General features: G+C 38.8%; 1 protein-coding gene across 1 annotated transcript in view; it reads right to left on the bottom strand.

The window, feature by feature from the left end:
• LOC103659406 (L-lactate dehydrogenase A-like 6A) overlaps positions 1-23,965 on the bottom strand; it is a 40,553-nt gene that overhangs the window by 10,738 nt on the left and 5,850 nt on the right. Inside the window, 2 exon segments of the mRNA XM_040638883.1 lie at positions 23,030-23,173; positions 23,841-23,864. Of these exon segments, the coding sequence (XP_040494817.1) occupies positions 23,030-23,173; positions 23,841-23,864 (168 nt within the window).

Below are 23,965 nucleotides of genomic sequence, written 5' to 3'. Positions count from 1 at the left end.
GCAGCGCTCTGCTGCGTCCAGGTGTGCGAAGACCCCCGCAGGCTCCGCATGAGCTGGGCGGCCTTGCGCAGCCTCAGTAGCCAATGGTTTTCCCCCTTGCAGCCTTTAACGTTCTTCGTCGCGTTCCCTCCATTTCTTTCGTTCATGATCTCTCGCGGGCGGCCATGAGCTGGGACGAACGCTGTGAGTCCTGCGGACCAGCCGAGCGCTGAGCGCCGCGGAGCGATTTTCTTGCCTCGAGGATGGCTCTGTGTGCCTGCAGACCGCACGCATCCCGCGTCGGTGCGCTGGGCCCTTCACCCGTGATGTGGCCGGAAGTACCGTGCCTGAGCAGTCTTCCCGGAGCCCTAGGGAGCCTGGTCTAGCCCCGGCAGGCTGAGGAAGCTGGGCTAGGAGGTGGGAGGGAGGAAGAGCTGTCCTCACTGTCGTATCATGCTTTGGTGAAGGAGCAGCCCCTTTTGCCTTCACTTCTCTTAATTCCTCTTAACTGTACCTCACCCTGCTCACCCCACCTCTGCCCTTCAACCCCGCCGCCCCCCCTTGGTTTTTGCCTCCTGGATGTTGGGCTGCCTGGCCAGAAACCGCCAGCTTCTGTGTAGCCACTTCCGTGGATCTCCTGTTGGGTCTCGCACCTCTTCCCCACTGGACCCAGGAGTTCTCTATAAGGCCTTCTCACTATGGTCAATTCTCAATCTCAAGTGGCTTTGCAGTTTTTCCTCACTTTCTGTTGGGTTTCAAGATGCACTGCGTCAGGGTGAACTAAGGAATTCCTTCTCGGAGGAGGCTGTTCCTCATCGCAATAAAAATCTCCGCTATCGGAACTGGAGCCGCTTTGGCACTATGCGACTCAGCCTGTATGCCTAAAGTAAGTTATGCGCTTTGATCCCTGCTAGTGATTACCATTGAGATTCTCCTTTGGATGTGAAAGTACTGCAGCTATGGTTGTCAGGTTTATCCGCTAAAGGAGTGGGGGCCCTATCCAGTCCCTGCTGGTTTAGTCAGAGGAGAAAGGGGTGCCTTTTTCTAATTGTTTCCTAGAGGGCCTGGGGTGCTTTTCATTCTGTGTTGATGTTGGTATCTATGTGTTAGAATGTGACATTTCACTTTCGCTCATGTGATGACAGTATGAAGTGACCCCCCGCTGACTAGGAAACAGCTCTCCACACACACACACACACACACACACACTGAAGAAATAGATAGCGGAAAAGAGTAACACAACTTGTCGTTTTGGGTGTCCTCCTAGATTATCAAATACAATGGTCTTTTTCCCTTTAAAAAAAAAATCTCTCTCTATTTCCTAGTCTCTGTCTTTATTTCCCTATTTCTCTATCCATCTTAGGTTAGTTTTAAGTGTTTAGTTCATAGCATTGATGTAGCAGAATAAAGTTGCTTCAGTTAAAGCCAGCTAGACAGGGGACTAAAAAGATTCTGACCCCTTTCTAAAGAACCATTACCCTGGTTTGAAGATCAATATTTTTAGTAAATAATAATAAACTCTTGGGGAGCTATGCTAGCTTTTATTAATGGAATATCTATAAATTTCCTCGAAGCTGCCTTTCTATAGCCTTTATTCCTGGCATGATATTGATTTAAAGAAGAGTGGCTCTGGGTTTCATTAGAATGACATAAGGTCCATCCTTAAGGCATCTAGAACGTCATGGCGTTTCAACTGCTGCCTACAGATCTTATGAATTCCCAATGACTCGTTTGTCCCTATCAACTATACTGTCCTTTTATCAGGCGTTGTCATCGCTAATGAAGCCTTAGCCACGAAAACCAATTACGTTTGTTGTCAACATCAATAGTATTGTAAAAACAATGATTGCTTTTATATATGCTATCGAAATCCCAAAGTAATTATTAGGTTCGTTTTACAAAGGAGTTGCATGAATAGAAAAGCATACAGATAATATGTACAGAAAAACCTTGGAGTAATTCATTACTATCTCGCTTTTGAAGGTCCTTTTGGGAGGATCAAAGGAGGCATTACCCCACTGAAATAGCCGTAATAGCCACAGCGCCTAGAGCTTGAATTCTGTGATGCTTGACAAGCTATCAGCATTTGTCATTCTCTAGAAAATATGGTGCACACAGCCTTACAAAAGAGGTCTCCAGCTTAAGGCTCCTTTAACTCTCTTCCTCTCCTGGCCCCAGCCTTGGCAACTTCTTTCGCTTCAAGGAGGTGGTGATACTGTTTTTGTTTTTAAGATTTATTTATTTATTTGAGAGAGAGAGAGAGAGAGTGTGTGAGCAGGGGAAGGGTAGAGGCAGAGGGAGAGAAAGAATCCCAACGCTGAGGGTGGAGCTCCCCAGGGCTCCATCCCAGGACCTGAGATCACGACCAGAGCCCAAATCAGGAGTCGGGTGCTCATTCAACTGAGCTACCAGGCGCCCAGAAGGTGGTGATACCTTAAATAGCTCCTTGCTGATAAGGAAGAATAGCTCAGTAGGAATTGTCTATTACTTTAGTTTGGAAATTGATGGTACAAACCTAGTAAAGAAAAGCAATGTTTTCTAAAATTACTGAATTATACCACAATACATAAACTTTCACTAATATAATGTGATATTTTACAGGGCAGGAATCTTTATTCCATTGATTGCTGTATCCCAAATCTAGAACCACGCCTAGTGTAATAGATGCTTAGTAGTTGAACGAAAGAATAAAAGCCAGATGCATGTTAAGAGGGAGAAAGTATTGGATAGCAAATGCAGAGATGGATATTCTACCACCTTCATTTTTATAGTAATGAAAGTGTCCGAGAGATGCGTTAAAAATACTTTTGTAATAGACTTTATTTTTATACCTTTTTTTAAAGAACAGTTTTAGATTTACAGAAAAATTGAAAAGATAGTACAGAGTTCTATCTTACGTCAGCATCCAGTTAATAACATCTCATATGGTACATTTGTCATAATTAATGAGCCAACATCTGTATGTCATCATTAACTAAAAATCCATACATTACAGATTTCCTTAGTTTTTACCTAATGTCCTTTTTCCGATCCAGGATCCCATCAAGGATACCACTTACACATTATAGTCATCGTGTCTCCTTAGGCTCCTCTAGGTTGACCGTTTGTACTTGCTTTCGATAACTGGCAATATTGAGGATTCTAGTCAGGTATTTTGTAGAATGCCCTCAATTGGAATTTGGTATTTTTCTAGCTGGTTGACTGAAGGGTTATGGAGTTTTGGGAGGAAGACACAGATTTAAAAGTGGCATTTCATCACATCATAACCAGATAGCAGTTACTGTAAACATGACTTATCATGGTTGGTGTTGACCTCAGTCACCTGGCTGGGTCGTATCAGAATTTCTCTACTTAGAGTTACTCTTTCCCCCAGCCTTTTCATACTATGCTCTTTGGAAGGAAGTCTTTATGTACAGCTCACACTCACAGAGTAGGGAGTTTTGCTCCCTCTGAGAGTGGAATGTCTACATAAATTATTTGGAGTTCTGCATGGGAGATTGGTTTTTTCACCCTTTAAATTCATTTGTAAATATTTAGTATGGATTCGTGGATTTTATTTTATATTTTGGGTTATAAACCAGTATATGTCTTCATTGATTTTGTTTCTCAAATTGTTCCTGCTTTTGGCCACTGGAAGCTTATTCAGGCGCGCTATGTGTGGCCTTTAACATACCCATCGACAGCGGTGTGTTTTTTAATTTTTATAATAATTTTTATTATGTTGTATCTGTCTACCATACAGTACATCATTAGTTTTTGATGCAATGTTCCATGTTTCATTATTTGCGTACAAACCCAGTGCACCATGACAATATGTGCCCTCCTTACTACCCATCACCGGCCTATCCCAATCCCACACCCTCTCTCCTCTGTTTTGTTTTGCACTTCTTTATTCCGGCAACTATGTTTCTTGCTTCTTCATCTTATATATTTTCTGCTCTAGGCCAAATCAGCCTTTTTTCAAGGATCCCTAGTTCCTGTTATTGAAGAATGGTATTATATAAACCAAGGTCTGGGTGCTGGGTGTGTCTCTACTGGGTTTACAGTATATTTTTAAAAATAGCTTTTCATAGATAATTTTATCGATATATAATTTCTGCTATATACTACTCCACATCACTGAATACATTCAGAGTATCCAGAAAGCATCGGCATCTCCTTAAGCAACAACATTTCTTGTGATAGAGTTTAGACTTCTAGGCTAATCCATGATGAGTTTAAAACTTAAAGTGCTTGGCTTTGGATTTCCATTAATTAGAATAAAGTAAAATATCCAACAATATAAGTTGGACATATGCTTAAATTGTAGATGCTTGATTATTTATTTCTAAGTTACTAGAAAAGTCATTTTTTTTCAGTGAAATTTAGTTATTTAAAATTTGTATAAATTTGTAGATTATTTAAAACATTTTTCAAAAGATAATACACTCACAGGGTTACAAAATAAGTAATATAAACAGATATACCTGGCAAAGTGTATATTTCATCTAGTTTCCATCAACTTTCCTCAATGTCTCTATAGGCACCGATTTAAATTAGTTTCTTGTGTGTGTATCTTCAAGTGTTTCTTTTGCAAATAAAATGTGCTATTTTCCTCCTTTCTTACATGTAAAAGTAGCATGCTAGAAATAACAGTACTGATTAGTTTTGGTAATATTGCCTAATATAGAACTATAAAATTTTAGAGTTGGAAGGGGCCTTATATTTTAATCCATTTATTTAAAAAACTGTTCCTGAGCTCCTGTGTGCTAGGTGGGTGCTAAGCACCACAGTGGCGATGAGTGAGCACTTCCTATTCTCAAGGAGTTCATAGTCTGATATGAAATTCTCTTGCCAGAATCCCTGCTTGTCGCTGTGCAGCCTCAGCTTGAATTAAGCGGTGTCATAAACTGAGGGCTACAGAGGGGAGGGGGTGGGGAATGGGATAGACCGGTGATGGGTAGTAAAGAGGGCACATATTGCATGGTGCACTGGGTGTTCATACACAACTAATGAATCATCGAGCCTTACATCGAAAACCGGGGATGTACTGTATGGTGACTAACATAATATAATAAAAATCATTATTAAAAATAAAAAAAAAAATAAAAATAAAGCGGTGTTCATACCTGCAGAGACTCTTCTACTGTTTAAACAGCTTCTGTTGTTTTCCTAATTGTGAACTGAAACTTTCTTTGTAACTTGTATCTCTTCTGGTTCGGACATTCATGCATTTGTTTATTTATTTTATATTTTTATTTTTTACAATTTTATTTATTTATTTGACAAGAGGGAACACAAGCAGGGGGAGTGGGAGAGGGAGAAGCAGGCTTCCTGCAAGCAGGGAGCCCGATGCGGAGCTCGATCCCAGGACCCCGGGACCACGACGCCTAAGGCAGCAATGACTGAGCGCCAACGAGGTGCCCCAGGTTTGGAACTTTTATGGCATGAAATGTTGAACATATTATGGACCTTTCAGTCTAATAACTCATAAGGTGCACATATAGATTTTTGGTATTAGAATTTTCTTTCACCCTTCACTCAGTTAAGAGGTTTCTCCCTCCCCTGCTTTTGACTCATTTTCTTTTTAGGGTTTCAGTGATGAACTTGCCTTTGTGGGTATTGATGAAGGCAGATGGACTGGTGAGACAGTGGATCTTCATGAAAATGCCAAACATTGTTTCTAGCAAAGATAAATGTCATAGTTAAGTACTATAAATATTCTATTGACATGAATAAATAAGAAAAATCATATCTTTTATCTCCTTTATGAAGACTTCTTCAGGTTGTTTTTTTTTTTTTTAAGATTTATACGTTTGAGAGAGAGAGAGCATGCCTGCATGCAAGCATGGAGGAGGAGGGGGTGAGGGAGAGGAGAGAGAGAATCTCAAGCAGTCTCCTTGCTGAGCATGGAGCCTGACGTGGGGCTTGGTCTACAACCTGAGAGATCATGACTTGAGCCCAAACCAAGAGTTGGACACTCAACCAACTGAGCCATCCAGGTGCCCGTTCCTCAGTTCTTATAAAGTTGGTTGCTCCCTACTCTGTATACTCTAACATCTTGTTCAGATTTCATTAGGTTTTACTCCGTTTATTTTCAGGGTTTCCTGCAGCACCAGAGTGAGTCCTGTGAGCAGCAGTAATAGTAGTTATCGTAACAGTTATGTTAATCGAGGTCTGTTTGTGCCAGATATTGTGCCAGAGCTGAGCACTTTATGTATATATTGAATCCTTAGCACAGCTCTGTGAGGTTTTTACAGATGATCATCTGTGAACTGGAGTTAAATAAATGGAGTAAGGGTTTGAACCCTGTTCTATTTGACTCAAAAGCCTAAGTTCTTTTTTTTTTTTTAAGGATTTTATTTATTTGTTTGAGACACAGAGCAAGAGCTTGAGCAAGCATGAGCAGGGGAGGCGGCAGAGGAGAGGGAGAAGCAGACTCCCACCCAGCAGGGAGCCTGATGCGGGGCTCACGTATGGGGCTCGATCACAGGACTCTGGGATCATGATCTGAAGCAAAGGCAGCGATAACTGACTGAACCACCCAGGTGCCCCTGTTAGGAGGTTTTAAAAAATGTACAAGGAAAACTTACTGAAGTTTAATAAAACTTAGTGACATTTCCTGAATTTAAAGAGTGCTATGGGCATAGTAGATCTAAGGAAGCCCACTCTTTAGTAAATACAGTATGGTGATTGAACCTAACAGGAAAGGCGTACTTAAATGTCAGATGTTTTCTTCCATAATATATTTTCTGTTCAAGTCTTTCCCCAGATTACCTTTGTCACTACAAACTCCCAACATAGTGATTATCATAGCAGGTGCATGCCAGATAAAAGGAGAACACGCCTTGATTTAGTCCAGCGAAATGTGTCCATGTTTAAATTAATGATTCCCAGTATTATCAGTACAGCCCATGCTCAAACTGATTATTGTTTCCAATTCAGGTCAGCTTTGTTTTGATTGTTCAGTGAAGAATTTTTATGGTGGGGCAGTGGGGGTGGGTTTAGTAACTTGGTAGAAAAAGTATTTTTTAAAAGATATATATTTATTTATTTATTGGAGAGAGGGAGAGAGCATGAGCAAGGGGAGGGGCAGAGGGAGAGAATCTCGAGGGATTTCCCACTGAGCACAGAGCCTGACCCATGGCTCCATTCAGGACCCTGAGATCATGACCTGAGTGAAATCAAGAGTCAGCTGCTTAACCGACTGAGCCACCCAGGGGCCCTGAGAAAATATTTAAATTCTAAACTGATAAAATAACCAGAATACGTCGATTTTGTTAAAGTAACATGTGTTTTGCACAGTTGTAATCAATGTGTATGTACTATACTGAAGATTTCCTTAAATACTAGCGTGTACGAAAGCATAATTTGCTTCATCATATGATTTTTGAAGTTTCATTCTAAAGACTTTCATATCTGAGATGTTTCCGTTATTGAGGGTGCAGAAGTGAACGTAGCACTCTAGTTTACTGCCTGACTTTCAGAATTGTGCAGCTCCTCACTGGTGCATGAATAAAGTGGACAAATTCAAGATATATTTTGAGATAAAATGTGCAGGACTGCTGATTGTATGTAGTGAGGGACAGGGAGGAATAAGAAATGACTTCTGGGTTTTTCCTTGAGCAACTACTTGGATGGTGGCTCCATTTACCTGGGTTGGATGCTTTCCAGGGGTGGGAATAGTGAGGGAAGTAGGAGAGGGCATTGGGTTTAGGGGAGAAAAATCAAGACTTCCAATCGAGACATGTTAAATTGGAGATATCTGAAGACATTCAGGAAGAAATATCAAACAGGAAGCCGATTGAGTCTGGAGCTCAGAAATCTAGGCTGTGATATTCAAATTATTGTATTTTAGGGGCGCCTGGGTGAGCGGTCGTTAAGCGTCTGCCTTAGGCTCAGGGCGTGATCCCAGCGTTCTGGGATCGAGCCCCACATCGGGCTACTCTGCTGGGAGCCTGTTTCTTCCTCTCCCACTCCCTGCTTGTGTTCCCTCTCTCACGGGCTGCTCTCTCTGCCAAATGAAGAAATAAAATATTTAAAAAATTATTTTAAAGTCATTTGGAATAGGTTTTTGTCTGCAGGTAGATAAAACTGAGTACATGACTACGTTTATTCATTTAATTTTGATATCGGGAACTGCTATTTATTAAAGATTTTATTTATTTGAGAGAGCGAGAGCATGAGAGAGAGAGCACACAGGAGCAGGGGAGGGACAGAGGAGAGGGAGAAGCAGACACCCGCTGAGCATGGAGCCCAAGGGAGGGCTCAATCCCAGGACTCTGGGATCATGACCTGAACCAAAGGCAGATGCTTAACCCACTGAGCCACCAGGCACCCCAAGGAACTGCTGTTTAAATTTTGTTTGATAATTGTATTAAATATTTATATGGCTGCAAGAAGTCTAGCTTCTATCTCTGTCCTCTTTTCCCTTTAGCCTCCATTAAATTTTTTATTGTTTATAAAACGTTTTTGTTTCTATGTATACTTTTCTCCATCCTCTTTTTTTTTTTTTTAAATTTTATTTACATACTCTCCACACCCAATGTGAAGCTCGAACACTCGACCTCGAGATAAAGAGTTGCATGGTCCCCCAAAAGAGACCAGCCAGGAGCCCTTCCATCTTCTTTAGTTTAATAACATACGAAGATCACTCCATAGTTTTAGACACGGTCAATTACTGTGGCTTTGTGGTAAGTTTTGAAATCAGGAGGTGTTAACTCCTCCAACTTTGTTCTTTTCGGGATTGTTTTGGCTCTTCTGAGTCCTTTGCATTTCCCCATGAGTTTTAGAACCAGTTTGTCAATTTCTGCAAAAAAGCCTGCAGAGATTTCGATAGAGTACGTTGAATCTGTAGACTGATTTTGGTAGTATTTCCATCTTGACAATAGTAAGTCTTCTGACCGATGTCCATAGGATATCTTCCTATTTATTTATTTATTTATTTAGGACTTCTCTAATTACTTTCAGGAATGTTTTATAGTTTTCAGTCTACATATCTACTTTTTTAGATTTTTAGATTAGATTTTAGTTAAAAGATTCTTAGGATTTTCTATATACAAGATGATGTCTGTGAATATAGTTTTATTTTTCCTTTCTGATCTGAATGGTTTTCTTTCTTTCTTGCCCTAATCGCCTTGGCTAGAACCTCTAATACAGTATTGCGTAGAAGTGGTGGAGAGTGGGCATCCTTATCTTAGTTCCCAGTTTAAGGATAATATTAACTGTGTGTTTTTCATAGATGCTCTTTATTTATATTAGGGACATTCTATTCCTAGTTTGTTGAGGGTTTTTACCATGAATGGGGGTTAGATTTTGTCAAATGCTTTTAAAAAGATTTTATTATTTACTTGAGAGAGAAATGAGGGGTGGGGGAGGGGGAGAGGGAGACGGAGATGGAGAGGGAGAAGCAGGTTCCCACTGAGCAGGGAGCCTGATTCAGGGGCTTGATCCCAGGACCCTGAGATCAGACCTGAGCCAAAGGCAGATGCTTAACTGAGCTTAGGCACCGAGATGCCCCTGTCAAATGCTCTTTTGTTTGTACTTTATTATTATACCAATTGGTTTTGGATGTTAAGCCAATTCCCAGATAAATCCCCTTAGGCATTACATATAATCCGTTTAATGCTGTTGGATTTGGTTTTGCTAACACTTTGTTGAGGATGTTCATATTTATATTCTTGAGGGCAGATGTTTTCCGGGGAGTCTTTGTCTACCTTTGGTAATATTGTACTCATAGAATGAGTTGTAAAGTGTTCCTTCTTCCATTCTGGAGGAATTTTTGAATGACTGGTACTGTTTGAATGTTTACTAGAATTCCCTAGTGAAGGCTTTGCTTTTGGGAAAATTTCCCAATTACTGATTTAATCTCTTTTTGTTGTATGTCTATTCAGATTTTCTATTTGAATAAGTTTCAGTAGTTTTGTCTTTCTAGGAATTTACCTATTTATGTAAATATCTCATTTGTTGGCTCATAGTTGTTCATACTATTCCCATATAATCTTATTTCTCTGAGGTTAGTAGTGATGATTCTGTCTTTCATTCTGGTTTTAGTAATTTGATTCCTTTTCTTCTTTTTCTTGGTCAGTCTAGTTTGGCCAGCCTAGATTTTCAATTTTGTTGATCTTTTCCAAGAACCCATTTTTGATATCAGTAGTTTTCTTTATTGAATTTTTATGTTGCTTCATTTTTATTTCCATCCTAATCTTCATTATCTTTTCTTCTCTTTCCTTTGGTTAGTGTGCTCTTCTTTTTCTTATTTTTAAAGATAGAAGGTTATGTTATTGATTTGAAATCTTTCTTGTTCTGAAATAGGCATTTGTGGGTATTGATTTCCCTTTAAGCTCTGAGAAGCTGCATCCCGTAAATTTTGGTGTATGTGTTTTGTTTCATTTGTCTCAAGTATTTTTAAATTTCTCTTAAGACTTTTTTTCTCTTTTGAGGAGCAAAGAGCCAAGTGTTGTATTTCTTGTCTTGCACTCAGAGTATGCTTAATGAGCTCATTGGCCTGAGGTTCTGTGTCCTAGTCCTTAACCACCACACGACGGCAGCCGGTCACTTTATGGAGTTTTCCCTCTGTCAGCTTTACAGATGCCTGCTCATCCCGTCTCGTTGCAGCCTCAGTTAGGGTCATTTGGTGCTCCCGAAGCAGCTTCACCAGCCCGACGTGAATGGCTTCATCACTTTTGGATGAAACACACAAAGATGGGCTTGGTGCTTCTCTGAGCTTTGGCAATTTCCTTACTTCCACATGCTAGGCCACTGGGGACGAGGGCAGTCTTCAGCACCTCTCGTGAAGCCGTATGAGCGCCACTACACTCCAGCAGCAATGCCTTCCTGGGCCGCGGCGGTAGGTTACGGGGGAGGCAACCCTTACATGGCAGCTGAGCCTCTGCCTCTGAATAGCTTGGCAGGGGCAGGAAGAACTCTTAAGATTTTGTTGTGAACCACTTGTTACTTAGGAAGCGTGGTGTTTAATATTCAAATATTGAATTTTTCAGATTTCCTTATGTTGCTGATTTCAATTTTCTGTTCTGGTATGAGGATATACTTTGTATTTCAACTCTCTTAAATTTGTTGAGATTTATTTTGTGGCCTAGCATGCAAAAGATGGCAAATGCCCTTGAGAATGTATATTCTGCCGTGGTTGGGGGCTCTGTGTCACGTAGTTCTAACTGGTGGGTAGTATGTGGTTGTTCAGGTCTTCTGTGTCCTTGCTGATTACCTGAACAGTTCTCTCCATAATCAAGAGTGGGGTGTCGAAGTTTTCAGTTTTTGTTATTGAATTGTTCACTTTTCCCTTCAGTTTTGTCAGTTTTGCTTTTATGTATTTTAGGGGTGTATGTTTATAACTGTTATAACTTACTGATGAATTACTTTTTATTATTTTAAAATATCCCTCTATTTCTAGTAACTTTAAAAAATTTGACGTTAATAGAACTACTCAGGTTCACATTTGTATGGCGTATAATTTTCCATCCTTTTACTTTCAACCTATTTATATCTTTGTTTTTGTTTTATTTTTACTTTAATTCCCGTGTAGTTAACAGTGTTATATTTGCTTCAGGTGCTATTTATATTTTTAAACTTACGGTGTGACTCTTCTACAGAGCAATATAATTAGATCTTGTTTTATCCAGTTCGAAAAACTCCTTTTAAAAAAGATTGTTATTTATTTATTTATTTATTTATTTATTTAAAGAGTTTATTTATTTATCTGACAGAGAGAGAGATCACAAGTAGGCAGAATGGCAGGCAGAGGCAGAGGGAGAAGCTGGCTCCTGCTGGCGGAGAGCCTGATGTGTGGGGCTCGATCCCAGGATCCCAGGACCATGACCAGCAGAAGGTAGATGCTAAACCGACGTGAGCCACCCAGGTGGCCAAAACTCTGCCTTTTGAATGGATTTATTCACATTGAGCGTTCTTACTGATACGTTTGGATTTATGTTGGCCATTTGGCTATTTGTTTTCTATATGTCTTATGTCTTTTGTTCCTCAGCTCCTTCTTTACTGAGTGTTTTTGCATTTAGGCGATATTTTCTGAAGTACCATTTTAGTTCCTTTATTTGTTTTTAACTATGGTTTTTGAGGTTTTTGTTTTTAGTGGTTGCTCTTGGGGTTACAATATACAGCTAACATATTATGATCTACTTCACATTTTTGCACATTTAATTCCAACAAAATACAGAAACTTTGTTCCATTTTGGCATCAGTCCCTCACTGACTTCTGTGCTATTTTTATATATTATGTTTATATATATTACAGAATCAACAATAGTGTTATAATTATTGCTTTATATACTGAATCTTGTGTCTTTTGTAGAAGCTAAGAGGAGAAAATATACATTTATTAAGTTTTTAATGTTGACCTTATTTTTCCATTGCTGGTATTCTTTATTTCTCCATCTGGATTCTAGTTACTGCCTGGTGTCACTTCCTTGCTCTACTCCAGCTTCTTTCTCTTGTCCCTCCTCTGGGTTGTTATTGTCAAATACCTTTTATTTCTGTGTCCTGTAGGCCCAGTAATGAAATTTTACAGATAATTGCTTTATGCAGTTTTAAATAAGGGTGTGTGTCTATACACACATTTTAATCTATAAATTATAAGTTTTATATATAAAATATATATTACAAAATTATGTACATATAAATCATACTTTTTTTTTTTTTTTACAGTTCCTACATATCGCCCTTACCAGTGCTCTTTATTTCTTCATTTCAATTTGAATTGTTACGTGGTATTACCTCCTTTCAGCCTGAATAACTTCCTTTGGTATTTATTGTCAGGCAGGTCTGAATTCTCACTCTTTATTTGGGAATGTCTCTATTTTGCCTTCATTTATTGAAATATGGATTTGCAGTGTAGAATTCTTGGTGGAGTTACATATTACCATTCACTTCTTCCGCACCTGCTTCAGAGCGGAAGTGCCGGAACCATTTTCTTTGTCCGGCCTCCATACTACCATTTCGGCGGCTTTGATCATATATAATGTGTCTAAGTGAGAATCTCTGTCAGTTACTCTTAGTTCTGGTGTCAGAAATAGCTTTGGGATATTAAATATTATTGCTTCTTCAAATAACTGCTGTGCTTCTTTCTCTCCTCTTTCCGGTGTTACTGTAATGCGTGTGTTGGTGTGTTTAATGGTGTCTCACATCTTTGTTCTTTTTCTTTCTGTTCTTTAATTTCGGTAGTTCATGGATTATCAAACATTTTCTCTTAATTTTACCCTGTCCAAATAAAGACTTGTTTATTCTTAAGACCTTTATCTTTCCCCGTCCTACTGCATTAGCTAAGAGGATCTCCAGTACAGTGTTGACTAGAAACACTGGTAGGGTATCCTTGTCTTGTTCCTGACTTTTAATGAAAATGCTTTTACTTTTTCTTCATTATGTATAATGTTTGTTTTGGATTTTACAGATATCTTTTTGAGGTTAAGTAAGTTTCCTGCTTTTCCTAGGTGATTGAGTTTTTTTTTTAAACCCTAAATGGGCTTGGAATTTCATATTTTTTTACAATTCAAATAATCATTAATGTCTTTTCCTTTAAATCCATGTGGTATATTAATTGATTTTCTGATACTGAACTGTCTTTGCTTTCTGGGGTAAACTCTACTTGGTCATAATGTATTTTCAAAGACCCCACTTAATTATATTTGTTAGTATTTTATTTAGTACTTGTTGGCATCTATGTAAATAAGTGATATGGGTTTATTTTCTCTTGTGGTCTTTTAGTTTTGGTATCAGGGTTTTACTGTTCCTACCAAAATCTTTTGTTATCTAAAAAACAGGTTGCAGAGAGAAGAATGAGCTGTTCCTTGAAGTTTTGATAAAACTCATCTCGAAAATAATTTGAAATGGTACGGGAGATTTTTGATAGTTCATTAATGTTTATTTTCCATTTCTTGAGTCATTTTAGGAAGTTTTCTAGACTTGATCATTTCATCCAAGTGTTTAAATGTACTGGCATGTATTTCATATTTTATGAGAAGTTGTATCTCCCCCGCCCAACCCTCCGCGAATCAAGCCTCCCAGCCTTAGGTCGTATCTTACGACTTTTGAACTTCTCTGTGATTACTTCTGTTTCCTAATATTGTTTGTTTGGGACATTGACCTTTCCCCTCCTAGTTTTGCTAAATATTTTCTAATTTGAAGTTCTCCTCTCCCCAACTAGCCTTCTATTTTACAGATACTGTTTTTTTTTTTTTTTTAAGATTTTATTTATTTATGTGACAGAGAGGCAACCAGCGAGAGAGGGAATACAAGCAGGGGGAGTGGGAGAGGAAGAAGCAGGCTCACAGCGGAGGAGCCTGACCTGGGGCTCGATCCCAGAACCCTGGGATGACGCCCTGAGCCGAAGGCAGACACTTAATGACTGAGCCACCCAGGCGCCCCCAGTCGCACTTATTAATTTTACTAAGTTATTACTAATTTCTACTGATTTTTAATTATTATTGACTTAAATATGTTAAAAGTTTCCACTGATTATGAGTCACATTCACCTTGGAATTCCATTTTTCTTCATATATTGAGGCCATTTTATTAGTTGCTTCTACGTTCATGATTACAATATGTTGTTGAATTGTTTCATGTACTGTGTAGTATCTCTATCCCTACTAATGCTTTTTTGTTGAAAATTCCATTTTTGCTATTCCTGCAGCTACACTGACCTCCTTTTGGCTTATAGTTACCACTTTTTAAATTCAATAAGAAAAAATATTCTGATAAAGGTAATAGTTTAAACTAGCTCACACCTCCAAACCATCAGGCTATACCAAAAATCTTTCCTTTGCCTCCTGGGACTAAGGCCTGATTATGTTTTGCTCAACAATGACATTCTAAGATCTATGCTTGTTTCTCTCTGTTCCCACCTTACCTGAGCTTTTTGCTCTAAATGGGTTATTCTCTGAGGAAAACTATCATTTAAAAGACTTGATAAGGGAACATTCACTTTTTTTTTTTAAGAGGGAGAGAGAAGGGAGGGGCAGAGGGAGAGGGAGAGAAAGAATCTCAAGCAGGCAACACGCCCAGTGTGGAGCCTGACCTGGGGGCTTGATCCCATGACCCTGAGATCAGGACCTGAGCTGGAATCAAGAGTCAGATGCTCGGGCACCTGGGTGGCTCGGTTGGTTAAGTGGCTGCTTCCAGCTCAGGTCAGGTCGTGAACTCAGGATCCTGGGATTGAGCTCCAAGTCGGGATCTCTGCTCAGCGGAGAGCCTGCTTCTCCCTCTCCCTCCGCCTGCAGCTCTGACTGCTTGTGCTCTCTATCAAATAAACAAAACCTTACAACAACATATTGTAATCATGAACGTAGAAGCAACTAATAAAATGGCCTCAATATATGAAGAAAAATGGAATTCCAAGGTGAATGTGACTCATAATCAGTGGAAACTTTTAACATATTTAAGTCAATAATAATTAAAAATCAGTAGAAATTAGTAATAACTTAGTAAAATTAATAAGTGCGACTGGGGGCGCCTGGGTGGCTCAGTCATTAAGTGTCTGCCTTCGGCTCAGGGCGTCATCCCAGGGTTCTGGGATCGAGCCCCAGGTCAGGCTCCTCCGCTGTGAGCCTGCTTCTTCCTCTCCCACTCCCCCTGCTTGTATTCCCTCTCTCGCTGGTTGCCTCTCTGTCACATAAATAAATAAAATCTTAAAAAAAAAAAAAAAACAGTATCTGTAAAATAGAAGGCTAGTTGGGGAGAGGAGAACTTCAAATTAGAAAAATATTTAGCAAAACTAGGAGGGGAAAGGTCAATGTCCCAAACAAACAATATTAGGAAACAGAAGTAATCACAGAGAAGTTCAAAAAGTCGTAAGATACGACCTTAAGGCTGGGAGGCTTGATTGCGGCGGAGGGTTGGGCGGGGGAGATACAACTTCTCATAAAATATGAAATACATGCCAGTACATTTAAACACTTGGATGAAATGATCAAGTCTAGAAAACTTCCTAAAATGACTCAAGAAATGGAAAATAAACATTAATGAACTATCAAAAATCTGTCCCCGTACCATTTCAAATTATTTTCGAGATGAGTTTTATCAAAACTTCAAGGAACAGCTCATTCTTCTCTCATGCAACCTGTTTTTTATTTGATAACAAAAAGATTTTGGTAGGAACAGTAAAACCCTGATACCAAAACTAAGCAAAGACCACAAGAAAAATAAACCCATATCACTTATTTACATAGATGCCAACAAGTACTAAATAAAATACTAACAAATATAATTAAGTGGGGTCTTTGAAAATACATTATGACCAAGTAGAGTTTACCCCAGAAATGCAAAGACAGTTCAGTATCAGAAAATCAATTAATATACCACATGGATTTAAAGGAAAAGACATTAATGATTATTTGAATTGTAAAAAAAAAAATATGAAATTCCAAGCCCATTTAGGGTTTAAAAAATAAAACTCAATCACCTAGGAAAAGCAGGAAACTTACTTAACCTCAAAAAGATATCTGTGAAAATCCAAAACAAACATTATACATAATGAAGAAAAAGTAAAAGCATTTTCATTAAAAGTCAGGAACAAGACAAGGATACCCACTACCAGTGTTTCTAGTCAACACTGTACTGGAGATCCTCTTAGCTAATGCAGTAGGACGGGGAAAGATAAAGGTCTTAAGAATAAACAAGTCTTTATTTGGACAGGGTAAAATTAAGAGAAAATGTTTGATAATCCATGAACTACCGAAATTAAAGAACAGAAAGAAAAAAGAACAAAGATGTGAGACACCATTAAACACACCAACACACGCATTACAGTAACACCGGAAAGAGGAGAGAAAGAAGCACAGCAGTTATTTGAAGAAATAATGGCTGAAACTTCCCAAATTGATAAAACATTTACCTGCACACCCACGAACTTACAGAACTCCAAGATAAACTGACAGAGATTCTCACTTAGACACATTATAGTCAAACTATCAAAAGCCAAAGAGAAGTATTGGAGATAGCTAGAGAAGCCGGACAAGGGAGCCAAAATGAGTTACCGGCTGACTTCTAACCTGAAGCAAAGGAGGCCGGAAGACAGTTGAATGGCGTCCAAAGTGCTGTAAGAGAAACTCCACCAAGAATTCTCGACCTCGCAAATCCATATTTCAAAAATGAAGGCAAAATAGAGACATTCCCAAATAAAGAGTGAGAATTCAGACCTGCCTGACAATAAATACCAAAGGAAGTTATTCAGGCTGAAAGGAGGTAATACCACGTAACAATTCAAATTGAAATGAAGAAATAAAGAGCACTGGTAAGGGCGATATGTAGGAACTGTAAAAAAAAAAAAAAAAGTATGATTTATATGTACATAATTTTGTAATATATATTTTATATATAAAACTTATAATTTATAGATTAAAATGTGTGTATAGACACACACACCCTTATTTAAAACTGCATAAAGCAATTATCTGTAAAATTTCATTACTGGGCCTACAGGACACAGAAATAAAAGGTATTTGACAATAACAACCCAGAGGAGGGACAAGAGAAAGAAGCTGGAGTAGAGCAAGGAAGTGACACCAGGCAGTAACTAGAATCCAGATGGAGAAATAAAGAATACCAGCAATGGAAAAATAAGGTCAACATTAAAAACTTAATAAATGTATATTTTCTCCTCTTAGCTTCTACAAAAGACACAAGATTACGTATATAAAGCAATAATTATAACACTATTGTTGATTCTGTAATATATATAAACATAATATATAAAAAAATAGCACAGAAGTCAGTGAGGGACTGATGCCAAAATGGAACAAAGTTTCTGTATTTTGTTGGAATTAAATGTGCAAAAATGTGAAGTAGATCATAATATGTTAAGCTGTATATTGTAACCCCAAGAGCAACCACTAAAAAACAAAAACCCTCAAAAACCATAGTTAAAAACAAATAAAGGAACTAAAATGGTACTTCAGAAAATATCGCCTAAATGCAAAAACACTCAGTAAAGAAGGAGCTGAGGAACAAAAGACATAAGACATATAGAAAACAAATAGCCAAATGGCCAACATAAATCCAAACGTATCAGTAAGAACGTTCAATGTGAATAAATCCATTCAAAAGGCAGAGTTTTGGGCCACCTGGGTGGCTCAGTCGGTTTAGCATCTACCTTCTGCTCGGGTCATGGTCCTGGGATCCTGGGATCGAGCCCCACATCAGGCTCTCCGCTCAGCAGGAGCCAGCTTCTCCCTCTGCCTCTGCCTGCCATTCTGCCTACTTGTGATCTCTCTCTCTGTCAGATAAATAAATAAACTCTTTAAATAAATAAATAAATAAATAAATAAATAACAATCTTTTTTAAAAAGGAGTTTTTCGAACTGGATAAAACAAGATCTAATTATATTGCTCTGTAGAAGAGTCACACCGTAAGTTTAAAAATATAAATAGCACCTGAAGCAAATATAACACTGTTAACTACACGGGAATTAAAGTAAAAATAAAACAAAAAACAAAGATATAAATAGGTTGAAAGTAAAAGGATGGAAAATTATACGCCATACAAATGTGAACCTGAGTAGTTCTATTAACGTCAAATTTTTTTAAAGTTACTAGAAATAGAGGGATATTTTAAAATAATAAAAAGTAATTCATCAGTAAGTTATAACAGTTATAAACATACACCCCTAAAATACATAAAGCAAAACTGACAAAACTGAAGGGAAAAGTGAACAATTCAATAACAAAAACTGAAAACTTCGACACCCCACTCTTGATTATGGAGAGAACTGTTCAGGTAATCAGCAAGGACACAGAAGACCTGAACAACCACATACTACCCACCAGTTAGAACTACGTGACACAGAGCCCCCAACCACGGCAGAATATACATTCTCAAGGGCATTTGCCATCTTTTGCATGCTAGGCCACAAAATAAATCTCAACAAATTTAAGAGAGTTGAAATACAAAGTATATCCTCATACCAGAACAGAAAATTGAAATCAGCAACATAAGGAAATCTGAAAAATTCACAAATATTTGAATATTAAACACCACGTTCCCCTAAGTAACAAGTGGTTCACAACAAAATCTTAAGAGATTCTTCCTGCCCCTGCCAAGCTATTCAGAGGCAGAGGCTCAGCTGCCATGTAAGGGTTGCCTCCCCCCGTAACCTACCGCCGCGGCCCAGGAAGGCATTGCTGCTGGAGGTGTAGTGGACGTTCATACGGCTTCACGAGAGGTGCTGAAGACTGCCCTCGTCCCCAGTGGCCTAGCATGTGGAAGTAAGGAAATTGCCAAAGCCTCAGAGAAGCACCAAGCCCATCTTTGTGTGTTTCATCCAAAAGTGATGAAGCCATTCACGTCGGGCTGGTGAAGCTGCTTCGGGGAGCACCAAATGACCCTAACTGAGGCTAGCAACGAGAGACGGGGATGAGCAGGCATCTGTAAAGCTGACAGAGGGAAAACTCCATAAAGTGACCGGCTGCCGTCGTGTGGTGGTTAAGGACTAGGACACAGAACCTCAGGCCAATGACGTCATTAAGCAGTACTCTGAGTGCAAGACAAGAAATACAACACTTGGCTCTTGCTCCTCAAAAGAGAAAAAAAAGTCTTAAGAGAAATTTAAAAATACTTGAGACAAATGAAACAAAAACACATACACCAAAATTTACGGGATGCAGCTTCTCAGAGCTTAAAGGGAAATCAATACCCACAAATGCCTATTTCAGAACAAGAAAGATTTCAAATCAATAACATAACCTTCTATCTTTAAAAATAAGAAAAAGAAGAGCACACTAACCAAAGGAAAGAGAAGAAAAGATAATGAAGATTAGGATGGAAATAAAAATGAAGCAACATAAAAATTCAATAAAGAAAACTACTGATATCAAAAATGGGTTCTTGGAAAAGATCAACAAAATTGAAAAATCTAGGCTGGCCAAACTAGACTGACCAAGAAAAAGAAGAAAAGGAATCAAATTACTAAAACCAGAATGAAAGACAGAATCATCACTACTAACCTCAGAGAAATAAGATTATATGGGAATAGTATGAACAACTATGAGCCAACAAATGAGATAATTTACATAAATAGGTAAATTCCTAGAAAGACAAAAACTACTGAAACTTATTCAAATAGAAAATCTGAATAGACATACAACAAAAAGAGATTAAATCAGTAATTGGGAAATTTTCCCAAAAGCAAAGCCTTCACTAGGGAATTCTAGTAAACATTCAAACAGTACCAGTCATTCAAAAATTCCTCCAGAATGGAAGAAGGAACACTTTACAACTCATTCTATGAGTACAATATTACCCAAAGGTAGACAAAGACCCCTCCGGAAAAACATCTGCCCTCAAGAATATAAATATGAACATCCTCAACAAAGTGTTAGCAAACCAAATCCAACAGCATTAAAACGGATTATATGTAATGCCTAAGGGGGATTTATCTGGGAATTGGCTTAACATCCAAAAACCAATTGGTATAATAATAAAGTACAAACAAAAAGAGCATTTGACAGGGGCATCTCGGTGCCTAAGTCAGTTAAGCATCTGCCTTTGGCTCAGGTCATGATCTCAGGGTCCTGGGATCAAGCCCTGAATCAGGCTCCCTGCTCAGTGGGGAACCTGCTTCTCCCTCTCCATCTCCGTCTCCCTCTCCCCCTCCCCACCCCCACCTTATTCTCTCTCAAGTAAATAAATAAAATCTTTTTTTTAAAAAGCATTTGACAAAATCTAACCCCCATTCATGGTAAAAACCCTCAACAAACTAGGAATAGAATGTCCCTAATATAATAAAGAGCATCTATGAAAAACACACAGTTAATATTATCCTTAAACTGGGAACTAAGATAAGGATGCCCACTCTCACCACTTCTACGCAATACTGTATTAGAGGTTCTAGCCAAGGCGATTAGGCAAGAAAGAAAGAAAAACCATTCAGATCAGAAAGGAAAAATAAAACTATATTCACAGACATCATCTTGTATATAGAAAATCCTAAGAATCTTTTAACTAAAATCTAATCTAAAAATCTAAAAAAGTAGATATGTAGACTGAAAACTATAAAACATTCCTGAAAGTAATTAGAGAAGTCCTAAATAAATAAATAAATAAATAGGAAGATATCCTATGGACATCGGTCAGAAGACTTACTATTGTCAAGATGGAAATACTACCAAAATCAGTCTACAGATTCAACGTACTCTATCGAAATCTCTGCAGGCTTTTTTGCAGAAATTGACAAACTGGTTCTAAAACTCATGGGGAAATGCAAAGGACTCAGAAGAGCCAAAACAATCCCGAAAAGAACAAAGTTGGAGGAGTTAACACCTCCTGATTTCAAAACTTACCACAAAGCCACAGTAATTGACACGTGTCTAAAACTATGGAGTGATCTTCGTATGTTATTAAACTAAAGAAGATGGAAGGGCTCCTGGCTGGCTCTTTTGGGGGACCATGCAACTCTTTATCTCGAGGTCGAGTGTTCGAGCTTCACATTGGGTGTGGAGAGTATGTAAATAAAATTTAAAAAAAAAAAAGAGGATGGAGAAAAGTATACATAGAAACAAAAAACGTTTTATAAACAATAAAAAAATTTAATGGAGGCTAAAGGGAAAAGAGGACAGAGATAGAAGCTAGACTTCTTGCAGCCATATAAATATTTAATACAATTATCAAACAAAATTTAAACAGCAGTTCCTTGGGGTGCCTGGTGGCTCAGTGGGTTAAGCATCTGCCTTTGGTTCAGGTCATGATCCCAGAGTCCTGGGATTGAGCCCTCCCTTGGGCTCCATGCTCAGCGGGGTGTCTGCTTCTCCCTCTCCCTCTGTCCCTCCCCCTGCTCCTGTGTGCTCTCTCTCATGCTCTCGCTCTCTCAAATAAATAAAATCTTTAATAAATAGCAGTTCCTCGATATCAAAATTAAATGAATAAACGTAGTCATGTACTCAGTTTTATCTACCTGCAGACAAAAACCTATTCCAAATGACTTTAAAATAATTTTTTTTAAATATTTTATTTCTTCATTTGGCAGAGAGAGACAGCCCGTGAGAGAGGGAACACAAGCAGGGGGAGTGGGAGAGGAAGAAACAGGCTCCCAGCAGAGTAGCCCGATGTGGGGCTCGATCCCAGAACGCTGGGATCACGCCCTGAGCCTAAGGCAGACGCTTAACGACTGCGTCACCCAGGCGCCCCTAAAATACAATAATTTGAATATCACAGCCTAGATTTCTGAGCTCCAGACTCAATCGGCTTCCTGTTTGATATTTCTTCCTGAATGTCTTCAGATATCTCCAATTTAACATGTCTCGATTGGAAGTCTTGATTTTTCTCCCCTAAACCCAATGCCCTCTCCTACTTCCCTCACTGATTCCCACCCCTGGAAAGCATCCAACCCAGGTAAATGGAGCCACCATCCAAGTAGTTGCTCAAGGAAAAAACCCAGAAGTCATTTCTTATTCCTCCCTGTCCCTCACTACATACAATCAGCAGTCCTGCACATTTTATCTCCAAAATATATCTTGAATTTGTCCACTTTATTCATGCACCAGTGAGGAGCTGCACAATTCTGGAAAGTCAGGCAGTAAACTAGAGTGCTACGTTCACTTCTGCACCCTCAATAACGTGGAAAACATCTCAGATATGAAAGTCTTTAGAATGTAAACTTCAAAAATCATATGATGAAGCAAATTATGCTTTCGTACACGCTAGTATTTAAGGAAATCTTCAGTATAGTACATACACATTGATTACAACTGTGCAAAACACATGTTACTTTAACAAAATCGGAACGTATTCTGGTTATTTTATCAGTTTAGAATTTAAATATTTTTCTCAGGGCCCCTGGGTGGCTCAGTCGGTTAAGCAGCTGACTCTTGATTTCAGCTCAGGTCATGATCTCAGGGTCCTGGAATGGAGCCATGGGTCAGGCTCTGTGCTCAGTGGGAAATCCGCTCGAGGATTCTCTCCCTCTGCCCCTCCCCTTGCTCATGCTCTCTCCCTCTCTCCAATAAATAAATAAATATATATCTTTTTAAAAAATACTTTTTTCTACCAAGTTACTAAACCCACCCCCACTGCCCCACACATAAAAATTCTTCACTGAACAATCAAAACAAAGCTGACCTGAATTGGAAACAATAATCAGTTTGCAGCATGGGCTGTACTGGATAATACTGGGAATCATTAATTTAAACATGGACACATTTCGCTGGACTAAATCAAGGCGTGTTTCTCCTTTTATCTGGCATGCACCTGCTATGATAATCACTATGTTGGGAGTTTGTAGTGACAAGGTAATCTGGGGAAAGACTTGAACAGAAAATATATTATGGAAGAAAACATCTGACATTTAAGTACGCCTTTCCTGTTAGGTTCAATCACCATACTGTATTTACTAAAGAGTGGGCTTCCTTAGATCTACTATGCCCATAGCACTCTTTTAAATTCAGGAAATGTCACTAAGTTTTATTAAACTTCAGTAAGTTTTCCTTGTACATTTTTTAAAAACCTCCTAACAGGGGCACCTGGGTGGTTCAGTCAGTTATCGTCTGCCTTTGGCTCAGATCATGATCCCAGAGTCCTGTGATCGAGCCCCATATTGAGCCCCGCATCAGGCTCCCTGCTTGGGTGGGAGTCTGCTTCTCCCTCTCCCTCTGCCCCTCCCCCTGCTCATGCTTGCTCGCTCTTGCTCTGTGTCTCAAACAAATAAATAAAATCCTTAAAAAAAAAAAAAAAAAAGAACTTAGGCTTTTGAGTCAAATAGAACAGGGTTCAAACCCTTACTCCACTTTATTTAACTCCAGTTCACAGATGATCATCTGTAAAAACCTCACAGAGCTGTGCTAAGGATTCAATATATACATAAAGTGCTCAGCTCTGGCACAAGTATCTGGCACAAAACAGACCCTCGATTAACGATAACTGTTACGATAACTACTATTACTGCTGCTCACAGGGACTCACTCTGGTGCTGCAGGAAACCCTGAAAATAAACGGAAGTAAAACCTAATGAAATCTGAACAAGATGTTAGGAGTATACAGAGTAGGGAGCAACCAACT

This window comes from Ursus maritimus, unplaced genomic scaffold (genome assembly GCF_017311325.1).
Source record: "Ursus maritimus isolate PB19 unplaced genomic scaffold, ASM1731132v1 scaffold_23, whole genome shotgun sequence".
NCBI classification, from domain to species: domain Eukaryota; kingdom Metazoa; phylum Chordata; class Mammalia; order Carnivora; family Ursidae; genus Ursus; species Ursus maritimus.
This window is presented reverse-complemented; position numbering and strand designations above follow the sequence as displayed.